Genomic DNA, 10,575 nt, shown 5'->3' on the forward strand with positions numbered 1-10,575 from the left:
ATAATAAATAGTATTATTACTATGGTAAGTATTATAGTAGTAAATAATAATAGTAATAATGGTAAACCTCACAGTAGAAGGACAAGAACACCCAAAGAGTAAATCATTGCAGGAGTTTGCCCTGGAGATGGCTTATACTACATACCATAATAGATGAATCAAAGGAAGATGAGGGTTTTTTTTTTAAATGTTGTGTTAAACTTCTGTGGATATGACAATGACGTTTGACTGTGTAGTTCACAACACACTGTGGCTAACTCTGAGAATGGGACTCCTAGAACATTTGATTGCGTTTATGTGAAACCTATACTTGGACCAGTCATCAGACCAGAGCAAGGAAGTACTGCATGGTTTAAAATTGGGAATGGTTTATGCCAGGTATGTGTCCTATCTCCATATCTTTTCAGTCTATATGCAGAAAAGATCATCCAGGAGGCTGGGCTCTAGAAGGAGGAATGTGGTATCAGGATTAGAATAAGACTCATCAACAACCTGTATTATGCAAATGACACTGCAGTTGAAGAAGACCTGAAGCACTTGCTGCAGAAGGTCAAGGACTGCAGCCTCAATATGGATTGAAGCTAAACATCAAGAAAACAAAGATTCTCATCACTGGGCCTATTGGCAACATCATGATAGACGGTGAAGACACAGATTGTTAACAGTTTCAGTTAGTTTACTTGGCTCCACAATCAACACTCTTGGCACCAGCGGCCAGGGAATAAAGAGACAAATTGCATTGGAAGTCAGCTGTCAGGGACCTCTCCAGAGTACTGAAGAGCAACAATGTTAGTTTGGAGAGTATGGTTTGCCTGATCCAGGCCATGGTCTCTGAAATTACACGCTAAGCATCAAAAAGCTGGACAGTAACTAGGGATGATATGTTATTGTTGTTTTGCTATGTGCCGTCGAGTCACCTGCGACTCATAGCGACCCTATGTACAACAGCTCTAAACTCCACTCTGCCCTGCGCCAATCGCACTGTCTCTGACACTCCCATCCCAATTATCCCAGTCACTGAATCAATCCACCTCATAGAGGGCCTTCCTCTCCTGCGCTGTCCCTCCACCCTCCCAAGCATGATGTCCTTCTCCAAGGACTGGTCCCTCCTTGCAACATGTCCAAAGTATGTTAGATGAAGCCTCAGAATCCTTGCCTCCAAGGAGCCACCCGGTTTAACCCTTTCCAGGACAAATCTGTTTGTTTTCCTAGCAGTCCATGGTATTCTTCTCCAGCACCACAGCTCAAAGGCATCAATTCGCCTTCTATCCTCCTTGGTCACTGTCCAACTCTCTGATGCATAACAAGTGATTGCGAAGACCATGGCCTGTATCAGACGCACCTTAGTCTCCAGAGAGACACCATTGCTCTTCAGTACTTTGGAGAGGTCCCTAACAGCACTTTCCCATGGCAATGCGCCTTTCAATTTCCTGGCTGCTGGTGCCAAGACTGTTGACTGTGGAGCCAAGCAAACTAAAGCTGTGTACAGTCTCAATCTCTTCACCATCCATCCTGATGCTGCCAATTGGTCCAGTGGTGAGAATCTTTGTCTTCTTGACATTGAGCCTCAATCCATATTGTAGGCTGCAGTCCTTGACACTCTGCAGCAGACACTTCAGGTCCTCTTCATTTTCAGCAAGCAGGGTTGTGTCATCTGCGTAACACAGATTGTTGATGAATCTTCCACCAATCTTGACCCCACATTTCTCCTCATAGAGCCCAGCCTCCCGGATAATCTGTTCTGCATATAGGTTGAAAAGGTATGGAGATAGGATGCAACCCTGGCGCATGCCCTTCCCAATTTTGAACCATGCAGTGTTACCCTGCTCTGTTCTGACGACTGCCTCTTGGTCCAAGTATAGGTTTCGCATTAGCACAATTAAATGTTCTGGGATTCCCTTTCTTCTCAGAGTCAGCCATAGTTTGTTATGATCTATACAGTTAAATGCCTTTGCATAGTCAATGAAACACAGATAGACATTCCTCTGGTATTCCCTGCTTTCAGCCAAGATCCATCTAACATCAGCTACAATATCTCTAGTACCACGACCCCTTCTAAACCCAGGCTGGACTTCCGGCAGTTCTCTGTTGATGTGCTGTTCCAGTCGTTTTTGGATAATCTTCAGTAAGATCTTGCTTGCATGTGAAATCAATGACACTGTTCTGTAGTTTCCACACTCAGTTGGGTCACCTTTTTTTGGAATGGGAACAAATATTGATCTCTTCCAGTCAGTTGGCCAAGTGGTTGTTCTCCAGATTTCTTGGCACAACTTGGTGAGCACGTCCAGGGCAGCATCTGTTAACTCAAATATGTCAATTGGTATACCATCTATTCCTGGAGCCTTATTTTTTGCCATTTCCTTCAAAGCAGCCTGAACTTCTTCTTTCATCACCATAGGCTCTTGTTCATGTTGTTTCATGAAATTCTTGTCTTCCATTATCGAAAGGGATGATATAGGAGAACTAATGCCTTTGAGCTGTGGTGCTGGAGAAGAGTACTGAATATACTATGGATTGCTAGAACAAACAGGTTCATCCTGGAGATGGTCAAAGTGGGTGGCTCCTTGGAGGCAAGGATTCTGAAGCACTGTCTGACATACTTTGGGCATGCTACAAGGAGGGACCAGTCCTTGGAGACGGACGCTATGCTTGAGAAGATTTGAAAGGACAGTACAGGAGGGGAAGACCCTCGATGAGACGGATTGACTTAGTGGCTGGAGTAATGGGGGTAGGTGTGTCGGAGATGGTGAGGTTAGCTGAGGACAGAGCAGGATTCAGAGCTGTCGTACATAGGGTCGTTATGAGTTGTGGATGACTCGATGTACTTAACAAGACTCACTGCCGATCACAATAAAGGCTAGAACTGGCAGGATGACTTCAGTGGATCGGCAATTCTGTGACTGCAGAATTCCCTTTCTAGAAGATCAGCTGCACAGATAGTAAGAGGCATGCCTCTTAGGGTATTTACAGCAAGTCCAGACCTATTTTCAAAGCCATCCACCTATATTGTCAGTGTGTCAGTCAGTCTCTTCTGTTCCTCAACTCCAAACATTGCTTGCTAATCAGGGTAGGCCCAATAGTTCAGTGGTGTGCTCAAGAGCCAGTGAGACACCTTTTTCTATTGTTGGCATTAGGTACTGTTGAGCCAAGTACAGCTCATACCTACTCTATGCATAGCTGACCTGAACTTGGCCCTATCCTATGCCATTCTTATCATCTCTGACACACTAGAGCCCATTTCTGAAGTCATGAACCATGTCAATCCATCTCACTGGGGCAGGGGGGTCTTCCTCTCCTTCGACTCTCCATCATTTCAAGCATGATGTCCTTTCCAAGGAATACTTTCACCTAGCTACATGTCTGAAGTAGAAAGGATGAGGCTTCATCATCTTTGCTTCCAAGGAGCATTCTGGCTGCACTTTTTCTATGATATCAAAAAATAACTGTTCTTTGGCCAGTCCATGGAATATTCAATATTATTCGTTAACACCACAGCTCAAAGCCATCATTTAATCTTCTGCCATCCTTATTCAGTTCTTGGATGTACAGCAGGTGAATAAGAAGACCATGGCCTCAATCAAGAGCACTTAGTCTTCAAACCGACATTATTGCTCTTCAGCATTTTGGCGAGGTCCCTGGCAGTAGACTTGCCCAATGATTTTCCCATAATGAGCTTATAAATCACTATCTTGAACTGAAAGGACTTACAGACACAAGCTGAGGTATCACTGGATACCAGTCTGAAGAAAACGTGTACAGTGCAAAAATTTACCTCAAGAGTTGGATTTCCTTGAAAGCCAAAGATCTTTCTGGCACAGAACCTGAGGACAGGTAGAGTGACCCATGTCCTTACCACTCAGAAGAGAGGCAGAACAAAGTTAACTGCAGAGACAACTTCTGGGAGCATGAGCCCATGCCTCTCCTTGATTCCCCCTCACTCTGGGAGCAGCTCAGCTTCTCCTTCCTTAAACAAGGCTCCCTAAATAATTCAGATGTGCAGCCAAATATGGGAACCAGTGGTGCAGGATTTAAAGAGAAACACATCTTTTTTATTATAAAAATTTTCAGATATAGACAAATGTACCTTTTTATTAATCATGAAGTCAAGCATCTTCCAAGCTGAATTACATGATACATAACCACTAAGCTTGTTTCCAAAAGAGATAAATTTCATGTTTCAATTTATTAAGAAGACAAAAAATAAATAAGGTTTTTTCTTCCAATCCTACCCTAAATTTACACTTAAAAACCTGATACATATTTACAACACTAAAATTATGAGTTTCCCCCCAAAACTAGGGTTTTAAGAGACTAAATGCAACTAATTAGAAAGAATAAAACAAATACTTTCACTTGATGGTTTCTATGTCATTATTTCCTTTGTCATTAAGATAATATAGAATTTAATGTTTTAGCATCAATTTTAACAGTTTATATAGTCTTTGGAAATGTTTTCAATATTACAATGAAAAAATCAGTTACAAATACACATAGACAAATCTTATAAAAATACATTTAAAAAATGGAAACATTTTCAATCCTGGGCCATCATTACTCGGAGTGACACGTGTTAGGATGAGGCTTTGGTTCCTTTATCTTTCTCTGGATATTCTTCCACATCATGGGAGAACATCATCTCTGGGGAAAGAGAAAGAGATCATAATTATGACTGTTTTCCAGTGCTTTAAAAAATGGTACAGCTGAGTTATAAAAAAAAAATCTTCAAATACAGACATAATATATAATAATAGAAAGGCAGATGCTAAGAATTCTTCACACTTCTAGAAACTTGACTGAAAAAGATCATCTAAAGACAAACGTACACATTGTATTTTTTAAAATGTCCAACTTTTGAATGTATCATGAATCCTTGACAAGAAAACATAGAGTAGCAACATAATAAATCTTGCCAGGAAATTTAAGTCACTTAGCGAATCTAATTGATGAAGATGAAATTAATTCCACACAGATAAAAGTTTCAATTCAGCAGTGATCCTAACAATGTATGAGACACAAGTAGAGGAAGAACTTGAAGCAACACCAGGTATGTCAGGAAATCTTAAAAGTGCTATTCCATCAAAAGAAGAAATCAATAGGATATTCAGGGAGTCAGTATGACAATGATAATGCAAATTAGTACAGTTATGAATGAAAATACACAGGACGATTATACTCTGTCTTGTATTTTTAAAATGGAAATATTGGGAAAAGATTCCATTTTAAGACAGGATGTGAAAGACGTTTTAAAAATCAAGGACAAGGTAATAACCAAATTCCAGATGTTATTGTTGTTGCTGTTATATGCTGTCAAGTCGCCTGCAACCCATAGCGACCCTGTGTACAGCAGCTCTGAACCCTTCCCTTTCCTGAGCCAGTCTGACTAATTCTGACACACCAACCATCATTACCCCAGTCATCGTATCAGTCCATCTCATTTGGGGTCTTCCTCTCCTCCACTGCCCCTCCACCTGTCCAAGCAAGATATCCTTCTTCTAGGACCAGTCTCTCCTGGTCACATGCCCAAATTATTTGAGACAGAACTTCAAAATCCTAGCCTGCAAGACAGACCTATTTATTTTCCTGGCAGCCCATGGTAAGTTCAAGAGATGGGAGCCATTAAAGTGATACAAGAGTGGTACTGTAGAATATCTGCCACAGAAATACAACTTACATAAATAAAAAACTAACAAGTAATGTTAAGGGGCTAGCCAGCCACTTGTTAAAATGATTTTTCAGAGAGGTTCTGAAAAGAGGCCGGGGACTAGAGATTAACCTCTAGTTACTTACTCTACTTCATATTGGACATCCTAAGGATTACTGTTGTTTGGTGCCATCAAGTATGACTCATAGCAACTTTATGAATAACAGATCTAAACCCTGTTCTATCTTGTGTCATCCTCTGACACACTTGAGCCCATTGCTAGAGACTCTGTGTCAATCCATCTGGTTGAGGGTCTTTCTCTCTTTAGCTATCTCTCCACTTTTCCAAGTATGACGTCCTGCTCCAAGGAAAAGCCTCTCTTAGCAATATGCCCTAAGTATGTAAGACAAAACTTCATCAGCTTCTAAGGAGCACTCTGATTTCACTTCTTCCAAGACAGGTTTGTGTGTAAGGGTTATTAGATGCTGTTGTGTCGAGTAGAACTCATAGCAACCCTATGAACAACAGATCTGAATCCTATCTTACCGTGTGCCATCCTCACAATCTGACACATTCAAGCCATTGCTACACTTAATGTGTCAATCCACCCAGTTGAGGGTCTTGCTCTCCTTTGCTGTCCCTCCACCTTTCCAAGTATGTTATCCCTTCCAAGAAATAGCCTCTCCTAGCAGTATGTCCAAAGCATGTGAGATTTATTTCACGTCATGAGAAATGAAGCTTCACCCTCTTTGCCTCCAAGAAATATTTTAGCTGCACCTACTCCAAGACTGTTCTCATGGGAAATTCAGTCCTCTTCTCCAATATCACAGTTCAAAGGTATCAATTATTCTTCCATCATTCTTATTGTCAAGCTCTCAGCAGAAAAGAACGTGATTGAAAAGACCATGCTCTGAATCATGCGTGCCTTAGTTTCTAAGGGTAGGATAACTGAACACTTCATTAGACTCTGACAGGTACAGAACTTTTGTAGGTAAAGAGGGTAAGAATAATGCAACTGAATATGTGTCTGACAAGGAGGCTACATAGGTGAAACATTATCTACTTCAAATTAAGATATATTGATAATAAAGAGACAAAGGAAGAACAAAGACTTCCTAAAAATTAAAAATAGCCCCAAATAGGCACAAAAGCCACAGGACCCTTCGCTGGGTACTCCCAGACTCCAGTTCTTCCTGTCTGTCTTGTCATTGTTTCAGTTTTTACTTTCTATAATTATTTTATCTGTAAAATTTTTTGTGTGAAATCCTTATAGATGATTTCATGATCATCCTAAGCTACTTTTCTTTTCATACCTTCACTAAGATCCACGCCTGGCCTATAAGATAAAAAAAGCCAAGATAATCCAACCAGAAGGGCGACCACCAAATTCACCACAATCCACGGCTGCAGAATCTGTTCCTCAATTCCAGCTGCCCTAAGAAAATAGAAATACTCTTTAGAAATGTCTTTGTTCTGTTTAATGTATCCAAATATATGTACAAAGCTCTAAATGCTAAGTGGTAAGAAGTTGCACTGTCAACTCAAAAGCACTCAATTTGAATCCACCAGCTGCTCTGCAGGAGAAAGATGGGCAATCTCCTTCTTTGTGATTTATATCTGAAAACCCACAGAAGCGTCAGGTGTTTGTTTTTGGTTTGTTTATTTCTTTTTATTTTGTGTGTGTGTACCATCAAATTGTATATGACTGGTACAGGAGTAGATTGTCCCTCCTTCTCGAGCAGAGCATCTGGTGAATTCGAACCACGTACCTCTGGAGGAGAGTCAGTTTTAAGCCAGTTCTGACTCAGTGATACACAACAACAATATCCAAATAAATAAACAAACATTAAAAACAAATAGCAGTCTTTTTCTACAGAAATAATACCTACAATATGAAATATAGTATTTTTCCCTATAAAATTAGACATACAGCATGAAAACAAGGATCCAAAGGTTAACTGAACTTAAAACAGATCTGCTCTGCACATGAATGTAGCCTTTCCAAAACACTGTTCTCTAAGTTTCCATTTGACCTTCTATGTCCCTACTTGTCAATGTCGTCTGTTTTCTTTTTATCTTTATCCCATGCTCCTACCCACCCTCTCAAAAGACAGCCCCTCACTGAGCTTGTGCACTGGAATCAGCCTTCCTGGTTGATCTCTATCTACAGATGGTAGAGCTCCCCATTCTGCTCTTCGGGACAGACTGGTTTCCTTAGTCATTCCAGCCACCCATTTCCATCACAACTGTGGGTCCCTGATTAGAGTGGTTAGCAGGCTCTCTGATGAGGGGTTGGGTGCAGGGATCCTGCAGTCCATCCTGTGATGACTATTTAAAAACACCACTTACACAACTAAAACGGATTTCTAGGAAAAAAAGTCATTAAAAATAAAGTTGTCCATTAACTACCAGGATAGGTATTTCTTTCCATAGGACAAGGCCTTACATTGCTATATATAGATCAAAACATAAAGATATATAGATTAGGAATCTATATATAGAAAGATACATAGATTATACATATAATAGCTTAGAAACTTATGTACAGTATTATTATTCCCAACTTTGCTGTTATTATCATCAACTGTTGCTACTGTGGATTCTTACCAGAGGCTACCATTGACAGAAGAAGGCGTGTAAAGGTGGATTCTGTCACTTGTCATTTGCTGACTCAGAGACAGTGTAAGAGCAGTAAAGTACACTGTGAAAAAAAGACAAATGAAATTACTAATGAATTTTTAACAACCTAATTTATTTTTAATAGGTTATTTAAAGACAAAACATAATTTCTAAAAAAAAAAACCCCAAAATCATAATTTCTACCATACTGACTAATATATAAAAGAAATTCATTTAACTGATTTCAATAGATTGCTAGTATAATTTATCAAGAACGCAAGTGATAAAAGACCTTTAAAAACACTATTTTGTCATCAGAACTGACATGAACCTAGAAGATATAGATCTCAAGACATTTACTTGCTAATAGGTCTAAAACTAGTTTTACTAATGTTCTCATAACTTAGAACAAACGTTTCCAAATTACCAGGAAGCTAAAAGATTAGCCTTTTTACTGTCAAGAAGAAAATGCAAAAGCTTAAAAAAAACAAACAAAAAAATCCCCTCTAAAGCTAAATACATATTTAACGTTTACGAAGTAATCAGCCTGTATTTTAAAAACCTATCAATATTATGTCGGCAACTTTTTAAAAATATTGCAAGCTCTGCAAGCATCTATAAGTAATGTTTGTAAATAGCAATAGTATCTTTTTAAATGAAAATTGACTTTTTCCTGGCTCAAAATTCAATGTAACTCAAGTGTTTTCAAACTAATTACTCACAGAAAGATGCTAATGCTGTTGGATCTAAGGCAAGAAAACTTCGGATTGCTCCTGATGTTTTGGCAAAGTCAATCCTAAAAAAACACAAAAGCCCTCTGTCATAGTTTAATTATAAACTTTTTTGACTCCAGTTTCTTTCCCTACTTTAATGCTACTATATAAACTCAAAGTTGTCACACTTTATACTTAACATATATGAAAGAGTATCTTATTCACAAATTATATATGAAACATTCAGCTAAAAAATTCTTTTAGGCATTCCTTTGAAGTTCAGAAGTACTGCAGAAACTAATGTTATATGCAAGTTTCATTAGCTTTTACCTTCTTTTATTACCCATCTCTTTAAACTACTAGTTTTTAAAATGATCCTGATACCACAGAAATTTTACTCAAAACAATCTGTTCCCACCCCTAAAAAGAACAGAAGACTTCAAAAAATCAAAATAATATTAATATCCCATAATTTTATCTTGAAACTATCACAGTGAGTCAATGATACATTTAGTTAGTTCACCATTTCCTCCTGAAAAGAAATTAGAAGAATTAGTAGTCAGAATCTCACCTGTCAAAAGCTGAAACTGTACTTAGAGCCAAAAGTAAGTAGAGAAGACTCTGGAATGGATATGCTAAAGTCTTATACTGTTGAAGAAGGTTTGAGAAGTTTGATAGTTGATCTCCAGTCAGAGCATATATCACAACAATATTCCACACAGCACAGCCAGCCAGGAAGCCATGAGAAAAGAGACCAATCATCCTGGGAGAACAAGTGTTTAACTGTTATAAAAGAATTCTGATAAGAGAGTTGGTAAAACCCTGAAATTATGACTCTCGCCTTTCAAATCTAGAATAAAACTCATCCCTGTGGCTTAACTTTCACTTTAAAACAAGTCTATAAAGTGAACAATAATAGCACCTCAGAACAATCACTACACAATCAAAGAGCAGCATCCACCCCGGGATAGAGCTCAGAAAGCAGAAAGGGTGTGATGAGAGGACTGATGAACACAAGAATCACAGGAAGCATAAGAAAAGTGCAGTCACACTCTGGCAGTTGTTATTAATGCTATTTAAAGAATGTGTAGGAATAGACAAACAGAAAATTGATTTGCTCCGTAAGGTTTCATTCAAATCACAATTTCAAAAAGAAAAAGTTAAATGAGGGGGGAAAATTATAAAAGTAAAAAGTGAAATTCATTATAGCCCTTCACTTCAGGTTATTAATAGGCTTAGACACCACAGACTTTTTTTTTTTTTAAAAAAAAAAGAAAGTATGGAATTCACTTAACATATAGGAAAAGTTCAAGAGAAGGAGCCACCTGAAAGCTCGGTGCACTGAAAGTGCAACATCTCTGGTCGTCCAGGAAGACTTCACGTCCATCGACATTTCTATGTTCTCTGTGGTCTTTATCAGCTCTGAACGATCAGCGGCCTGGAATCGTCCTGAGAACACATGAATCAATTACCAACTCCTACCAAAAAGGAACCTGGCAGTCTTCTCTTTTTCCACATTTAAGACGCCTCACAGTAAGAAACTGTTCTAAATGCAGAACAGATTATCCAGGAGGCTGGGCTCTATGAGGAGAAATGTGGGGT

The 10,575-nt window shown here is 39.0% G+C and overlaps 1 protein-coding gene across 1 annotated transcript in view; it reads right to left on the minus strand.

The window, feature by feature from the left end:
• Window positions 1–4,570: 4,570 nt before the first annotated feature.
• The window catches only part of TMEM237 (transmembrane protein 237), a 25,955-nt gene continuing 19,950 nt past the window's right edge, over window positions 4,571–10,575 (minus strand). The window contains exons 8-13 of the mRNA XM_006889148.1: window positions 10,299–10,422; window positions 9,545–9,736; window positions 8,983–9,056; window positions 8,249–8,342; window positions 6,955–7,076; window positions 4,571–4,638 (exon numbers count right to left, since the gene is read on the minus strand). Coding sequence (XP_006889210.1) covers window positions 4,571–4,638; window positions 6,955–7,076; window positions 8,249–8,342; window positions 8,983–9,056; window positions 9,545–9,736; window positions 10,299–10,422 — 674 coding nt within the window. The remainder of the gene's footprint in view (window positions 4,639–6,954; window positions 7,077–8,248; window positions 8,343–8,982; window positions 9,057–9,544; window positions 9,737–10,298; window positions 10,423–10,575) is intronic.

The sequence above is a fragment of the Elephantulus edwardii genome, unplaced genomic scaffold (assembly GCF_000299155.1).
Source record: "Elephantulus edwardii isolate Elephantulus edwardi_28Jun2011 unplaced genomic scaffold, EleEdw1.0 scaffold00075, whole genome shotgun sequence".
Taxonomy (NCBI): domain Eukaryota; kingdom Metazoa; phylum Chordata; class Mammalia; order Macroscelidea; family Macroscelididae; genus Elephantulus; species Elephantulus edwardii.